Raw genomic sequence first — 16675 nt, 5'->3', positions numbered from 1 at the left:
GTCATGGAAGCCTGGTTCTCTCATGTGATGGCGTGTGATGTCATGGAGGCCTCTTCCATTTCAGACTGCAGGGGGAGGCTCGGATGATGGAATATCCCTCCTCTTTAAAATCCCTGCATGTAAAAAAAAACTAGTAGCATGTTAGGGGAAAGGCAAAGCTATCCTCTTTCTCCTCGGCATGCTAGTTTCTTCTGTGCAAGGAACCATGTTATATGCAGAAGGGTTATATGGAGAATTGCACAAGCCTCCACCTACAAGTGGTATGGCCTAGACACAGGTCCAGTAGATGTCACAACAAGCATCGAGAACGGAAACCTTTAGTGAAGGCACCAAAGGCAAGTTGCTCATGGACTGGATCGTAAAAGGCCGCTGATGACTGCTGTGCTTTCCATCAGGAATTAGGTTAAGCTGGATGTTTGTGTTGCGCCTTTATTCCAGGGGTTCTCCACCTTGGGCCCCGCAGAGGTTCATGGACTACAACTCCCATCATCCCCCGTTGACGAGAGTTGTAGTCAATTTGTTGAGAAAATGATTCGTTATGGGGCGGCTAACAAATAAAGTAGTAGTAGTAGTAGTAACTTATTATTATTATTATTTCTTGTTTGGACAGTCAAACAGGTGTTATTGATTGGTTTGTTTTATCCAGACATCGAGTCCTTCTATTATTATTATCATTACTATTATTATTATTAGTCCAACAACCTCTGTGGATCCAGGTTAGAGGACTCCTGCTTCATTCCATTGTTGTCTAGCAGTGTTCGGTTTATTGGATCGCCATGACTCTCTCCTGCCCTCTCTTTTGGCTAGAAGCTGCAGCAGCAGCAAGGGACCATGGGAAGGCACAGCCCCAAAGGGTCATACCAACGGCTCAAGAGGCAGAAAGGCCAACGGCAAAAGCCACCGAATACTGGTGAGTGTCCCCTCTCCCTTCTGCAACTCTTGCTCCCACTCCAATCTGGAAGAGGGTTGACATCTGTGGGGTGTGGAGGAAGGGGACATCTATAGGACGGTGTGATTAACCCCTTTGTCTCTGCCCAGCTCTGAAGCACATGCTTAGCTTTCTGCTGCCTCGTTTCTGCATCCGATTCCTCTGGAGCCAGCCCGACGAATTCCGAGTCGCCAAGTTTTTCCTGGGAGCCGGGCTCGGGAGTCTGTTTGCTCTGGGTGAGCTTATTTTGACCTAGACACATGGAGGGATGAGAATTGCTCCCCAGCCTACATCCATCTGGATGGACAAATAGACAGACTTTATAGGATAGTAGGCAGGTGGGGAGATGGATGCAGGGGTCTGCATGTATTTTGATTTAGAACTTTCCCACTCTGCTTTTTGAGTGCGTAGATCCTTAAGGAGGGTTTTTGAGCTATCGGGACCAATTTTGCACAGTGACTTCCTAGGACCCGATGAGTAACATAGGGTACACGGGAACCCCGACAACCACCTCACACAAACAGGCAGACGGATATACAACAGATATATCCATAAAACCTATGGATGCAATAGCAAAGAGAAACTCGCACCACAAACCCGAGCAACGCCGGGTACTCAAAGCTAGTATTTATATAAGATGGGCATGCTCTTATGGGAGAAGGACCAACCTTTTCCATAGCACTTTCCAGGTTAGCTGCTCAACAGCAGCAAAATGCTTCCATTCAAGCAAGTCACATTCAAAACGTAAACAGCAAGGGGTGCAGTCTCGCAGAAACTAACAACCCGAAAAAACAGCAACCTTTTAACGCCAGATACACACGATGTCATAACACTATATCGCAGCGATTAAATTTGAAACAAGGCATCAGAAATGTGAACGGCACCCTGCTGTCAGCGTAGGGACTGCCGTGTCACAACACAAGAAGTGTGGAAGCAGGGTGTGATCTGGAAAGCGCCCATGGGGCTTTGCAGTCTGATGGTTGTGACTAGGCCTCTGGTTTTGCCCAGGGAGTCGAAGAAAACCTAAACCCAAAATCCAGCCCAGAGATGCTTTTTCAGTGAAGGACTAGCAGGTTGAAATTGCAAGGCAGCAGATTCAGGATAGATGTTAGGAGGGATTCCTAAAGTGTAAGAGCTGTTTGCCAGCGGAACTGTCTGCCTCATGTAACGATGGGCTCTCTGGTGGAGGTTTTCAAGCAGAGGCTGGACGGGCATCTCCTCCAAAAATAACCCAAAGCGATCTCTGGAACTTCTCACCTTTCAAGGAGGGGGAGAGCTCACACTCTCATGTGCGATGGAGGGTGGGATGCTGACAGAGTTCAAGAATGGCGACATCAAAGCTGTTGGGTGGAAGGAACAGGACCCATGGCCCACACAGCTGTCCGTCTTGTATTCCAGGTCTCTCCGAGGTCCTGATTTTCCCAATGAGTATCACAGAAGACCACAAGATACAGCTTATGTACGGCATGGCAGGTGAGTGAGGAGAGGGTGAAGAGAGAGGCCGGTATGGGGCCGGCAGGGAGATGGAAGAAGGCAGGCAAATTTGGCTTGCGGGATTTCAGCGGATGCCACCTGGGGCTATAGCAGGTAGATATTGGGAGATTCCCTCTTGCTGGAGTCTTTCTTACTGTGCCTGATTGGCCAGATCTTCCCCACAATCGATTTGATCATCACCGCAGAGCGGAAGAGAAATGCCTTGCTAACTTCTGGAAGATGCAGGGGAAAATAATCTGCTCTTAAAGGAACAGGGGACAAGCTTCTCAGCCATGATTCTAGGTCTAGGACCACACAAAAAGCTGCCACTATTCACCAAAGGGAATTCAGCCACGTGTCATGGGTGGCGGTGCCAGGGTCGGACGCTTGGGTGTCTTTAAACTCACGTTTTGTTTTGCTTTTTTACTGCCTTCAACTTGTTGCTCTGAAGTTTTGCAGTGGTGGTTGGCTAAACAATAAAAGCCAGATAGGTTTGGGAAGTTGAAGTAGCAGGCAGAGAGCTTGAGGCCTGGTAAGGTAAACGTAAAGTGCCGTCGAGTCGGTGTCGACTTCCGGTAGAATTGTCTTTGTCGTCTTTGGTAGAATACAGGAGGGGTTTACCATTGCCTCCTCCTGCGCAGTATGAGATGATGCCTTTCAGCATCTTCCTAGATCGCTGCTGCCCGATATAGATGTTTTCCACAGTCTGGGAAACATACCAGCAGGGATTCGAACTGGCAACCTCTGGCTTGCTAGTCAAGTCATTTCCCTGCTGCACCATTAAGTGATCTGGAATGCTCACTTATTTGTAAAAAAAAAAACTTGTGGGGGGAGGGCAGAGAAAAATGGGGGTCCAGTACAGGCCTGGCACTGGGAGGCCAGTGAAATAAGACGATGGACCACCTACATTTCATGCTCTTGGGCTGTTTACAGTGTCTATCTTTCTGCCCATGGGTGGCCGCTAGCTGCCTGCTGAGAGTCTACAGTGGGGTCCAGTCTACAAAAGCGTAGACCGTAGTGTAGGGGTTTAGCCTTTCAGGTGTCACAAGATCCTTTGCTGCTTTGCAGGAGAAGAGACTGCTGCCGCCGAAACCAACGGCAGGTGTTCATGGCTTCCCCCACTTTCCTAGGTGTGAGCGCTCTAGGCTGGGGTACCTCCCCACACTTCCGCTGTTCCAGCCTCTTGGTGGTCCCCAAATTCCTTGGGCGAGAAGGACGGGTGTACATACTGACCTACGTGTTGGCGTCCATCTATGACGGTACGAGAAGCACCCGTGCTGCAGGGATGGGCCTTCATAAGAACATAAGAGCCGCCTGCTGGATCAGGCCCAAGAAGGCCCATCGCGTCCAGCATCCTGGCCCACCAGATGCTGCTGGAAGCCTAAAGGCAGGAGTTGAGGGCTTGCCCTCTCTCCTGCTGTTACTCCCCTGCAACTGGTATTGAGAGGCATCTTGCCTCGGAGGCTGGAGGTGGCCTATAGCCCTCAGACTAGTAGCCACTGATCTGTCCTCCTTGAATTTCTCTAAATCCCCCCTTCAAGCCATCCAGACTGATGGTCCTCACCACATCTTGTGGCAGAGAATTCCATAGGCTGGTTATACATTGAGTGAAAAAGTACTTCCTTTTGTTGCTTCTGAATTGCTTGGCAATCTGACCTTCCCTTTCCCTGCCCTGAAGTTTGCTGTTTCCCCCTCGGCTACCGGCTACCTTGATCTATAACTGGGCATCCATTGCATTAAGCCCTCTGGGGAGTTGGGTTCCAACTTCCTAGCTTGGTAGGAAGGAAAGCGGGTCTTGAGGCAGCAGGCATGCATTGGCCCCTTTGCTAAGCAGGTCCTGCCCAGCTTTGCATTTGGATGGGAGACTACATGTGTGAGCACTGGAAGAGATTCTCCTTAAGGGATGGGGCTGCTCTGGGAAGAGCAGAAGGTTCCACGTTCCCTCCCTGGCATCTCCAGATAAGGCTGGGAGAGCGACTCCTGCCTGCACCCTTGGGGAAGCCGCTGCCAGTCTGTGTAGACAATACTGAGCTAGATGGACCAAGGGTCTGGCTCAGTAGAAGGCAGCTTCCTATGTTCCTAAGTAACCAACAGTCAGCACCAAGAGACATGATGAACATTTGCAAATGCAATATGTCTGATTTTTCGTCATTTATTCTGCAGTATTTACCGTTTTTAACAGTTTCCCCTCCAGCAGCGACTCCTGACCTCTTGTCTCCTCCAGGTCCTGTGGCGAATGTCCGGCACAACCTGGGTGAAGTGGTCCGTTCCATCAGCTGCACCGTGGAGCTACAGATCGAAAACGTCAAGCGCAGCTGGAAGGTGTCCTTGGCTCCGCTGCGCAAGGTCCTCCGAGACATGGTGGTGAGCCTGGAGGGTGGGGGGAAACAGAGTCAGGGTGTGCTTGTTGGATTTCTGAACGCATTTTATCGCCAAACTGGGGTTTCTAGTCCTCTTGAAGGTATTTGGGCATTTGGTTAGCAAGGAAGAGCCTGGACTGGTGACTGTCCTTCCCTATTCTCTTATTTAGTTTTCCTTTATGACACTTTGACCCCATCATAAGAACAGCCCTGCTAGATCAGGCCCAAGGAAGCCCATCCAGTCCAGCATCCTGTTTCACACAGTGGCCCACCTGATGCTACTGGGAGCCTATAGGCAGGAGCTGAGGGCATGTCCCCTCTCCTGCTGTTACTCCCCTGCAACTGGTCCTCAGAGGCATCCTGCCTTTGAGGACGGAGGTGGCCTATAGCCGTCCGACCAGTAGCCGTTGATAGATCTCTCCTCCATGCAGTTATCCAAAGCCCTCTTCAAGCCACCCAGGTGGTTGGCTGTCACCACATCTTGTGGCAGAGAATTCCACAAGCTGATTATGCGTTGTGTGGAAAAGGTACTTCCGTTTGTTGGTCCTAAACTTCCTGGCCTGCCTCTCGTGTCCTCTTGGCTCGCCTTCCCGCCCACAGCACTGTCCTTGTCTCTGTCCCAGATGAGCGGTCAGATCCTGAGAGCCGAAAACAAAGACGTCTCGCGCTCCTTCGCCGCGCTGAACGCTCAGGTGGCCAGCCAGGAGGGCTACAGCGCGCGCAGGGCCAGGGCGGCAGCACGGAAAGGCCGCCCTTCCACCCAGGAAGCCTACGAGACCAAAACCCGGATGCGCTGCACATGTGAGCATGATGTGGGGAGGGGCGGGTGGGGCTGCGGATCTTCACACACACACACCCCACGACACACACACGAGGCAGAGTCTGAAAAGCCACGGGAGGGAGGCAAAAGGAAATATCCAGGCGGGGTCTCCCTGCTTCCTCTAGGATAATTCCCCCGAAGCCACCACCGTGCATTTGCCATATTTGTGCACATTGTCATTCAGACTTTGCCAAGAGTAATCCAGGAGTACTTTTCGTACAGGCGGTTTTGGGTTTGGGGATTTTAGGTTTAGAAAAAAGATGAATCAGCAGGGCGAGGCAGGAGAGAGGCTTATAAGGTCATTGTGTGGAGTAAGTGGAGATTTCTTTCTTGCTTTCTTGCTTTTTCCTCTAGTATCCTTCCATCCATTCCCTCCCACCCCTTTCACTTCTCCCCGTCCAGCCCTTCCTCCCTCCCTCCTAACACTGGAACCTCGTGCTCAGGGTCACGCGGCACCAAATTAACTCCAAAATAATGACACCTTTGTGCAACCCCAAATTAACCTGTGGAATTCACTGCCACCAGAAAACATTCAAAGAGGTTCTCCCTTCCTCCTCTAGACATAATCCGGAAAGCCATCGTGCGCTGCCAGACGTGGTTCAGTGACAAGCACAGATCCTGCATGCGCACCATCGCCGTGCCCCTCGTCAGCCACCTGCTCTGCCTCCCCATGAAGTTCAGCTTCCTCTGCCACCTTGCTCAAAGTGAGTAGGAGCCGAGAGTGGTGAGCGATGCCCAGCGAGGCTGGCTGTCATCAGTCCAGCAGGGATCAAGGATGGCCAAGTCTCTTTCCTAGGAATTGTTTGGGTGGTGTTGTTTTTTTGGTAGGGAGGGGCGTTCAATTATGTGAGCCAAGACCAAATGGTACAGTCCAGTAGGGATCAGTGGTCCCTCTAATTTTTTCTCATCTCTGTGCAGAATGAGTTTTGTTCTAGGTGGCAGTATCAAAGCAGCGTGTGCTCACCTGCATTCAGAGCGGGGCCTTCCTAACCTGAGCGGGATCTAAAATGAACTGAGTGGACATCCAAAAACTTGTAAGCGTGCGCACATGCGCACGCCTTAGAGGGAACAGTGCTAGGGATGTGCACGAACCGGTTCGGAGGTCCTTTTCTGGACCTCTGGACCGATCCGGCATTCAAGCCGGTTTGGCGGTTGCGGGGGAGTTACCTTTAAGGGACTGGGAGGGTGCTTCCCCCCCCCCCCGCCGCATTTCCTCTGCTGGCACTGTGTCCAAATTCGCTGCGCAGGGACCGGAAGTGGCCGGTGCGCATGTGGGTTTGCACATCATGCACATGCATGCACACTGGCCACTTCTGATTTGATGCTGACCGGGGCAGCAAGAGGGTACACTCCTGCCCCGCACAGTGATTTTGGACACAGTGCTGATGGGGGGAATGTGGCAGAGGAGGGGGGTAAGAACACCCTCCCAGTCCCTTAAAGGTAACCTCCCCGCTGCTGCTGCCGAACTGGCCCTGCGCCGGGTCATGCACATCCCGACAATCCAAGCAGGAGCCTACCGCAGCCTCAATGAGAAGCAGGCCTCTCTGATGCACAGCTCGCTCTCCGGTCTTCCTCCCCGCTAGTCATGCACACCTGGTGCCGTAACAAGATCCCCGTGGAGGGGAACTTCGGGCAGACCTACGACCGCGTCAACGGCTCCATCGACAACTTAAACCAGGATTTCTCCGCCACCTTAGTGGTCAAGGTGCGTCAGCTCTTCCTTGCCCCTGTGTGTGAAGGAGTAAGCAGGCATCCCCGCTCTCCGTGGTTGGCCCACGAGGCTGAACCACTAAAACGCTGGGTTCCGTCCTCGTTGGTCGGGATCTTTTTAACTCTCTGGGTCCGGGTCCCGTCCTCGTAGGGGTGCCTCAAGAGCTCGGCGTGCTCGAGGCAGCCCTGCTCCTTGCCGTTCACAACCTCTCCCCACTTCTTGTAAAAGCTGTGGGGAGGAGGGCATCTTCTTGCCTTACTGGTGCCCCAGTAATCTACGGCCTGAAGCTGTCGCTTCTCTTTGCCTCATGGTGGGGCCGCCCCGGGGTTCTCTCTCTTTCATTTATAATGTTGGATTTTCAGTCTCATATTGAGACAGGTGAAGAGAAGAAAGGAAGGACGATAAGGGATATAGAGAATTACATAGGGATATCTCCTCCTCCTCTTCCTCCTCTATTATGGCCACTCACCAGAGATCATATATCACAGCAGATTAATAAAAAAATCCCATGCATATCAAATAATATACTACCATAGTTAAGACATAGTTGGATCTTTAGCCAAGGAGGCTACTCTGCATATATTACAGTTTGAAAATAGATTTCAAATTACACATAGGGACATAGGAAGCTGCCTTATACTGCGTCAGGCCATTGGTCCATCTAGCCTGAGTATTGCCGACTCTGACCCCAGGTGGCTCTCCAAGGTTTCAGGCAGGAGTCCTTCCTAGACCTACCTGGAGATGCTGCCAGGGATGGAACCTGAGACCATCTGCATGCAAAGAAGATTCTGTACCGCTGAGCTGCGGCCCCATACCTTAGGAAGCGGCTGTGTGCTGAGTCAGACCCTTGGTCCATCTAGCTTAGTATGGCCTACACTGACTGGCAACGGCTCTCCAAGGTTTCAGGCAGGAGTCTTTTCCTAGACCTACCTGGAGATGCTGCCAGGGATGGAACCTGAGACTGTATGCATGCCAAGCAGATCCTCTGCCACTCAGCTATACCATCATCAGCTGCCACCACCCCTGTAGGACTGAGGAAAGGGGGACTCCAAGTCATACAAGTGAGGATTCCACAGCGGAGTGGAATGAGGTTTGGGCTCAGTTTGAGTCCCCCTGGGCTTGTCTTGGCCACAGGGCCCCCTAGCTGACCCCCTTCCTCCTCCTCCCCTCTATTTCTCCCCCACTCCAGGAAGAGCAGCAAGCCATGCTGGTGGGGGCCAACCTCTCCCACAGACACCTGGTGGACGACGTCAATGAGCAAATCACCCAGAACAGCCGCCGCTTCAGCACCGTCATGTCTGTCCTCCGTGTCCTGCTGTCCTGCACCTTCGTTTTCATTTTCGCTTCGTGAGTTGAACTGGGGCACGGTGGGGCACAGGGGCTGACCCGGGCCGGCTGCAGAAGAGGGCGTAGGCTGGTGGTGGAGCAGACGCAACCTTGCTCTTCACCTCAGCAACTGGCATTGGGAGGTATACGACCCTGCCACATGGAGGTTCCATTTAGCTTTATGGAACCATTTCGGTCCCATTGGGACATGTTAAGGAAGGCGTGCAGGGCAGCAAAGGTTGTCGTGAGCAGAAGATCCCTGCTAGAGCTCCTTTCAGACTTTGGCAGACGTAGTCCACCAGATCTTCCTTGCAGGTCATGAGGACTAGTTGCTTTGCTTTTCACCTGAAAGGTTGAGCTTTATGTGGCCGAAGTTGGCAGGTATTTGTTAGGGTTACAGGAGGGGCCTGGTGGGGTCAGTGGCAGAGCTTGGGATTGGAGTGACAGCCCTTCCCCATGTGAACATCTTCCCGTTCCCCCCTGTGTGTCTTCCCAAGGGCTTACTCCTATACCAACAGTTACAACCAGGACATCCGCTTTGATAATCTTTATATCTCCCGCTATTTCCGGCTGATCGATGCCCGGCGTCGGAAGCAGGTAGGAGTAGCTGGGCCCAGAGGAGGCAGAGTCTGGGGTCCGAGGCTACTGGATGGGGATAGTGGCTAACAGATGTCCAGGGAGGGAGCACTGAGCTAGAGGCCTCCGGGTTCTCGGCTACTTGTCCCGAGCTACTTGTCAGCTAGTTCTCCAAGAGAAAGATAAATCTAGAGGATAAATCTTGGAGGATAGATCTGTAAGAACACAAGAAGAGTGTTGGCTAGTCCAGCATCCAGAAGCCCACAAACAGAGATGAAGATGTGCCCTCTCTCCTGCTGTTGCTCCCCTGCAACTGGTATTTAGCGGCATCTTGCCTCTGAGGCTGGAGGTGGCCTATAGCCATCGGGACAAGTAACTATTGATCTTTCAGTAGGGTCTGTCAACACAACAGCAGAACAGAACCTCCACCTTTGGAGGGCAGTCTACCCCCAAATAAATTTCTGGGAGGCACAAGCAAGGGAGGGTGATTTCTGTGCCCCAATTAGGCCCAGTCCAGTCTACATCCACTGACGATGCCCCGTTTCCCCAACCCTCCCCCTCCATCTTAACCCTGCAGAAGAAGCGTACGCTCCTTCCCTTGCGGCGTGCCGAGCGTAGTGGCGTCATTGACCCTTACCGCCTCCGTTTCCAGCCGGCCGAGAGCAAGAACGTAGTGAGTGGATAGGGAGTGGGGGGAGAGACCTGTGCTGAAAGCCATCAAAGATATCCGAAATGTATACACAATACATTATTGATGATGATGGTGATGATGATTATGTCTCTGTCCCAGAGGAGTGGGTAGACCCTGATTTCCGAAACGCAAGAATAATAAATTATTACTATTACTATTTATTCTATTTTATCGAGACTTTCTTTTGTTTTAATGTGCTTTTAATTGCATGTTTTATTCGGTGGTTGTTTTATTATACTTTGTGCACTTCCCAGAGAACAATTATTATGGGGCAGTGTAAAAATAAAGTTGTTGTTGTTATTAATGTATTAATGGCATAACCGTTGTGTCTTTTCCTAGTTCACATGTGCATCCCCTGCTCACTGAGCAAAGAGGCACCTTTTAAAAGTGGGGAGCCTCTTTATTGAGCAGGGGGAGAGCAACTGACCCTCTCCGTCCCCAGCACAGCATCCCTCCAGTGGCTGTTGGTGGTGTCTATCTTAGATTTTTATTTTATTTTTTAGATTGTGAGCCCTTTGGCAACAGGGAGCCATTTGATTGATTGATTGATATTGATGTAAACCGCTTTGGGAACTTTGGTTGAAAAGCAGTATATAAATATCCGTCATATAAAAACATTTTTTTAAAAAAGGCCCTGGTCTTGTGACAGCAAGCATGATTTGTTCCCTTAGCTAAGCAGGGTCTGCCCTGGTTGCATCTGAATGGGAGACTAGAAGTGTGAGCACTGTGAGAGATTCCCCTCAGGGGATGGAGCTGCTCTGGGAAGAGCAGAAGAAGGTTCCAAGTTCCCTCCCTGGCAGCATCTCCAAGACAGGGCTGAGAGAGACTCCTGCCCGCAGCCTTGGAGAAGCTGCTGCCAGTCTGTGAAGACAATACTGAGCCAGATGGACCAAGGGTCTGACTCAGTAGAAGGCAGCTTCCTATGTTCCTATGACCAGTTGCAGCCGCGCAGTTGGTTTGTGTACTTGCATTCAGTTGGCGTTTCCAGTCCCTCTCTGTGCCTCCTTCGTCCCGAATGCTGAGTTTGCCCTTTTCCGCCATGGCCTGTTTTCGTACCAGCGGCCCCTCCTGCCTGTCTTCTCCCCTGTTCCAGATGCTGGAGCTGCTGGGCTGCATGCCAACCCTGGTCTTCCTGCTGCTGGTGTGCTCCCTGGATTCCTTGCTGTACACCGTATTCAACACCATCCGGCACCACTCCTTCGTGGAGTACTCTTTCCGCAGTAAGCGTGACCCATGGCGGTGGCGGCTGTGAACCTGCGCTCCTCCTGTGCGCCCGCCGGAAGGGAGTCTCCCCACCTTCCTCTGGCCCTGCCTTGAACAGCAGCCAGAGGGGAGATTTCACGCTGACCCCAACACAAACGGTTCTGCTGCCCTTGCACTCCGACTCAGAGGTGCCCCTGGGTCATTTGGGAGTCTGGAGCTGAAGGCCTTTGGAGGGCCCCCCTCCCCTGCACGTTAAGCATCATCAAACTCCACCGGGTGACCACACCACCCGGGACAGACTAAAGAGGATTTGGGGGGGGCCCAGAGGCTGTGGAGGTCCTGGACTTTGGCCCCGAAGTCCAGGGGTAGGAGTGCCTCTGCGCTGACTTCTGTTTGGCGTGAGCAGGTTGAGAACCCCTGCTACTCTGAGCAAAGAGGTGCCTTTTCAAGAGGTGATTCTCTTGCTTTTAGCAGTGGGAGAACAACTAGCCCAGTCCAGCCCCAATACAGCATCCCACCAGTGGCTGTTTCTATCGGGTGGGGCGAGCACTCACTCCTGGCGGGGAAGGGATTTCTCTCTGGGCACACCCCATGCGTGTGACGTCACCAGAGGGGCTGCCGGGCGGGGCTAGACCCAGGCCGCCGCTCGGCTGGCTCTGCACCTGTTTCCAGCAGTATCCTCCTCTTCTCTCTTCGGGCTTCTTGCAATCTTGGCAAGGAGTGTGAGGCGAACCACACTCCATGGAGAGCCTGCAAGGGTCGGGTCGGTCCCGAAGAGCGGCTCTGATGGCAGTGGGGTGGCATCTTTCCACCCCCAGTAATCTGCCCCCTGAGGCAGCTGCCTCACCTCGCCTCATGAAAGGGCCGCCCGGCTAAATTTCTGCATGCCGGGATGCTGCTCAATGCATGGTAACGCAAGTCAGAGTTTTTAAAAGGTGGCACATTCCTCCAGATCAGGGATGGGGTTCGGGTTTTGCCAAAGGCTTCATGGAAAGGGCCAGCATGGTGGCTAGAGTGCTGGACTAGGACTGGGGAGACCCGGGTTCAAATCTCCATTCAGCCGTGAAACTCACTGCGCGACTCTGGGCCCGTCACTTCTCTCTCAGCCTAACCTCCCTCACTGGGTTGTTGTGAGGATACACCTAACCACATCTATATCTGCTCTGGGCTTCTTGGAGGAAGAGCAGGGAAGAAATGTAAAAATAAATCAACGAGTTTGAATTGGAAGGGTGTGGGTGGTAAATGGCACCTTGCAGGCATTTGATAGAGAGAGAGGTCTGAGCAGAAGGCGCTGAAAGAGAAGGGGAAGCAAGAGACCTTGGCCCAATTGCTCTCCTGCCCTCTTCTCAGGCAGCCACCACTTGGAAGTGAAGGTCGGGGGGCAGACGATGATGGCCCGACTCCTCCGGAGCACCATCGGGGCCCTGAATACCTCCTCGGAGACGGCCATGGAGGCAACTAACGTGGGTAAGTGGCGGGGGAGAATGGGACGGGCGAGGATGGTCCTTGGGTGTGATCCCGGAGGAGGGATCCCGGAGGGGAGGACCGGAGCTCAGTGGAAGGACTGCCTTGGAGATCTGCTGCCTGTCAGGGCCCGGTAGACAAGCCTGAACGTGGCGGGCCAAGGATCTGACTCCATACCAACGAGCTGCTTCGCGAAGATGTGTATATAGAGATATAGCCCAGGGGTTAAGCACCGACTCTGCTTACAGAAGCTCCCGGGTCCAACCCCTGGCCTCTCCAGCGGGCATGCTGGAAGAGATAAAGCCCTGGAGAGTTGCTGCCAGTCAGAGCTGACAATCCTGAGCTGGGTTTGTAACTCCCTGGGGAGCATCACGCAAGCCCAGATGGGCTGGCATATGATGAACTGGCGATGCCCGGAACCAGGAGTCGAAGACGGGGCTACTGAGCTGTAGCGCCTGCCTGCTTGCTTGACCTCCCGCTAGGACCTGACTGCCGTTGGCCCCACTGCCCAGCTGTCTTCTTCTCCATGTTCTGCAGAGTGTTTGCCAGAAGTGCAAGGGATGACCAAGGCGCAGTATGTGACCTGTGCCATCCCCCTGGGCGTCCTGATCCTGCTGTGCTTCGTGCAGGTGTATGTCTATCGTCTCCGCCGAGTGATCGCTGCCTTCTATTTCCCCAAGGTCAGTACCCTGGGCCTGAAATTCATCCCGTCCCCCTCCATCGTGGCCTTCCTGTGGTGGCCCTATCACACCCTCTCCTTTCAGATCAGGGTGGGGCCGTAGCTTAGTGGCAGAGCATCTGCTCTGCATGCAGAAGGTCCCAGGTTCAATCCCTGGCAGCATCTCCAGGCACGGCTGAGAGAGACTCCTGCCTGCAACCTTGGAGAAGCCGCTGCCAATCAGTGTAGACAAGACTGGGCTAGATGGACCTATGGTCTGACTCAGAGAGGGGGGGCAAGGGGAAAACGTGCAGCCAGAGCTACCTGAAAGGATGAGCTGAGAGCTCACGTGGCCCGGGCTGCTGAGAGCCCAAGCAAGCTCTCAGCTCGTCATTTCAGGCAAAGGGAAAAACATCCTGTTGGGCAGCCAGCACCTCCTGAAATAACAGACGGAGAGTTCGCTCAGGCTCTCAGTAGCCCAGGCGGGAGGGGGGAGTTCACTCTGGGTTCCTCCAGAGCCCGAGCCATGCCCCAGCGCATGTGACGTCACGCGCACGGGCGTATCTGAAGGGGGCCGCCGAGCAGGGCCAGACCCAGGCCGCCGTTCGGCGGGCTCCGCAGCTGCAGTTTTTGTGCAGATTCTGTGCCTTTTATCAGCTGTGGTGCAGGCAGAGCTTCAACAGGTGAAGCTTGAATAGGAATGAATGATTCCTGTTCACAGCATGAAGAGGAACACTGATACAGTGCTTGTATATGCTTGCACATGTGGAAATCACAACCATAGTGTGTGTCTATCACAGTATATTCGTCCCTGCTAACTGGACAGTACAGTAGCGGCAGCTTGTTAAGTGGAGACTGCCTTCCATTTAGCAGGGGGAGATGGGTCCCTGGATAGGTCCATATCCAGCCCAGCATAGAGGCTGGCTCTTGCGGTGGTCTCCTTTCCGTTTCTGTTTAGATTGCCAGCTCCTCAGTGGCAGGGAACTGTCTAGTTTCTTCTTCTGTGTCAACCGCTTTGAGAACTTTTCGCAGCATACAAATACTCTTAATAGTCATGTTGTAAATGTGACCCCACAACAGTCCTGTGTGAAGTAAGCTGGTATTATCCCCATGCAAGAGAGGTGGCTTGCCCAAGGCCAGCTAGTGAGTCAGTGGCAGAGGCCACATTTGAACTGAGGACTGTATTGTTTGTAGCTCAGACTTGCAACCACTTTGCTGCACGGACTCTTGCAGAATTTCAGGAGGGTGAGGGAAAGCCCTGTCCATTTGACTTTTGCCCGTCATGCAGAGATGACAGGGGCGAAGCCGGGTCCATGGAGAAAAGGCCAACCCCCTGCTATATGCAGCTTCCCACTTGGCTGGGACTCTGGAAGGACAGGAGCCTTAAGAGTACCTCCACTCTTTCCCCCACCCCTCTGGCAGCGGGAGAAGAAGCGTATCCTCTTCCTCTACAACGAAATGTTGCGCCAGCGCATGGCCTTTGTCGTGGTGCAGCGGAAGCGCATCATCCAGCGTGCCCGGCAGCGCAAGAGACTGGTGAGTAGATGCCAGGGCAGTGAATACTGTTGCCGGCTGGGGGCTGCCCCCTCCCTTTCCCCCTGTGCTCCTGCATGGGACTTCCGGGCTCTTGGCCTCTCTGCATGCCATAGTGGTGTGCGGCCCGCCCGGTCCAATCCTGCCGGAAGGTGTTGGCTAGCTTCCTCCCGGCTTTTGTTTGCGACCCACTTGCTGCGCAGGCATCTCAGCGCCCGGCCTTTCTCCTGGGTTGGAAGAGCAGCCTCTCGCTCTCCCAGGGGGGCGGTTTCCGTTCATCACTGGCCCAGCCCGGTGATTCGAGGCTTGATCTTCTTGGCGAGTTAGCCTGCTTCAGTCTCTGGGACGTTTGACCTGCAGAGCGTGTGGCGTCCCTGAGCTCTAGCGATTCTGCTGCCGACGCAGTTCTCTCGGCCTGCTCTGTGCATGCAGCAGGATGAAGCCTGCTAATGTACAAGCACACAGTGGCACACAAGACAGCAAATCCACGTTGAATTTGTAAGGTTTAATGTCAGAGCAACTCCTTTGCATGTATAAAGTCCCAGGTTAAATTCCTGGCATCTCCAAGTAGGGCTGAGGGGTGTGGGGACCCTGCCTGAAACCCTAGAGAACTGAACTCAAATCCAAAAACTCAAATCTAAAAAACTCAAACTAAAAAAACCCCTAGAGAACGGAATTAAAATAATAAAAAAGAGGTTTTCTTTTCCATAAGTGAACTGGAATTGAACCGGGTCCCAAAATCTCTTGGTTGCCTTCCGTCTGAACTGCAACCGAACCCTTAAGAACAAAAAGTGCTAACCAGAATAAGTGATTCCATACCGCCAGCCATCTTGCGATCTTTTCCTTTCCTGTTTTAGATCCTTTTGTATTTTGCTGGCAAAAAACTTCAAACAGCTGAGAAATATTTATTTCTCAAGTCACAACATAAACACGTCATGGGTTGACTCACTTTGGAGGGTTTTGTTGCATGTCAGATCCTATTCAGCAGGAGATGGACCAAAACCAGTCTGAGGAGTCTGAATTCTAATCATTCCGCCACTGCTTAAACCAGTCATTAAACCAGGTTTAGAATGAGTGTCTGAACCCAGAACGGAACCAGAGTCAAATCCTGATGAGTCTGAACCAGTTTCTTTCTAGAACTTCCTAGAAACTAAAAACTGCAAATCCCCTTGCAGCCCCTCCTGTTAAGGGAATTGTAGTGCCCTCTCAAGGGGCGGGGCTAGAGCCGGCCAATCCAGTGCCACTGCCTAGAATGGAGCGCTGCCATTCTTCTCCAAGGTCTGCCCCCCTCTCTGGGCTGGCCCTGAGAGGTGGGCTTCCTTCTCCCTCCCCTTCCAGGAGAAGCCCCTCCTGGATCGGGTCAGACGCTGGCTCCCATTCCTGCAGCGCTTCCTCCGCCAGCGGTGCATCCTTTGCAGCTTGCCCGAAACCCGCAACTCCTGCCTTTGCCCCAACCCGGATTGCGGCACCCTCTACTGCCGCCTTTGCTGGCAGGACATGGGGCAGGTCTGCTTTGCCTGCAGCCCGGACGATCTGCTCTCCGATGACGACAGCAGCGAGGGGCAGACGGGCTATGCAGACTGAAGTGCCATCCGTGGGGGTGGCGGATGCTGCTTTTCCTGGTTTTGTTTATTAAACGTAGTCCTAATACACTTGTTTTAATAATAAACATTTATTTATTTATTCTAAACATTTATGTGTTTGTTTATTTACATTTTCTATCCCGCTCTTCCTCCAAGGAGCCCAGAGCGGTGTACTACATACTTAAGTGTCTCCTCACACAACAACCCTGTGAAGTAGGTTAGGCCCAGAGTCACCCAGCAAGTCTCATAGCTGGGTGGGGATTTGAACTCGGGTCTCCTCACTCCTAGTCCGGCACTCTAACCACCACACCACGCTGGCTATAGACTGCTTTTCCACGACAAAGCTAGA

The 16675-nt window shown here is 52.8% G+C and overlaps 1 protein-coding gene across 6 annotated transcripts; it reads left to right on the top strand.

Moving 5' to 3' along the window:
• The first annotated feature begins 1 nt into the window (after position 1).
• Positions 2-16427, top strand: DCST1 (DC-STAMP domain containing 1). Of its 6 annotated transcripts, none has more exons than XM_053277481.1 (17): positions 2-335; positions 808-910; positions 1039-1164; positions 2327-2401; positions 3532-3660; positions 4626-4765; positions 5385-5562; positions 6142-6285; positions 7165-7286; positions 8482-8639; positions 9137-9215; positions 9772-9867; positions 10979-11105; positions 12439-12555; positions 13035-13232; positions 14633-14746; positions 16082-16427. In XM_053277481.1, the coding sequence occupies exons 1-17, from the start codon at positions 213-215 to the stop codon at positions 16288-16290; spliced, it is 2238 nt and encodes a 745-aa protein (XP_053133456.1). In that variant the 5' UTR covers positions 2-212; the 3' UTR covers positions 16291-16427. The 6 variants fall into 6 exon arrangements, with proteins under 6 accessions (XP_053133456.1, XP_053133454.1, XP_053133458.1 ...); XM_053277479.1 differs by having other exon boundaries at positions 3-335; positions 9116-9215; XM_053277485.1 differs by having other exon boundaries at positions 4-335; positions 9116-9215; positions 13182-13232.
• The last annotated feature ends 248 nt before the right edge of the window (positions 16428-16675 follow it).

Source organism: Hemicordylus capensis, chromosome 14, assembly GCF_027244095.1.
Source record: "Hemicordylus capensis ecotype Gifberg chromosome 14, rHemCap1.1.pri, whole genome shotgun sequence".
In the NCBI taxonomy this organism is placed as follows: domain Eukaryota; kingdom Metazoa; phylum Chordata; class Lepidosauria; order Squamata; family Cordylidae; genus Hemicordylus; species Hemicordylus capensis.
This window is presented reverse-complemented; position numbering and strand designations above follow the sequence as displayed.

Bases quoted from the DNA above. Each gene is read 5' to 3' on its own strand.
- DCST1 (XM_053277479.1), top strand. From the start codon at position 213: ATGCAGAAGGGTTATATGGAGAATTGCACAAGCCTCCACCTACAAGTG. The intron at 5,563-6,141 runs GTGAGCATGATG...TTCCTCCTCTAG, and splicing joins AACCCGGATGCGCTGCACAT to ACATAATCCGGAAAGCCATC. The intron at 9,868-10,978 runs GTGAGTGGATAG...CCCCTGTTCCAG, and splicing joins CGGCCGAGAGCAAGAACGTA to ATGCTGGAGCTGCTGGGCTG.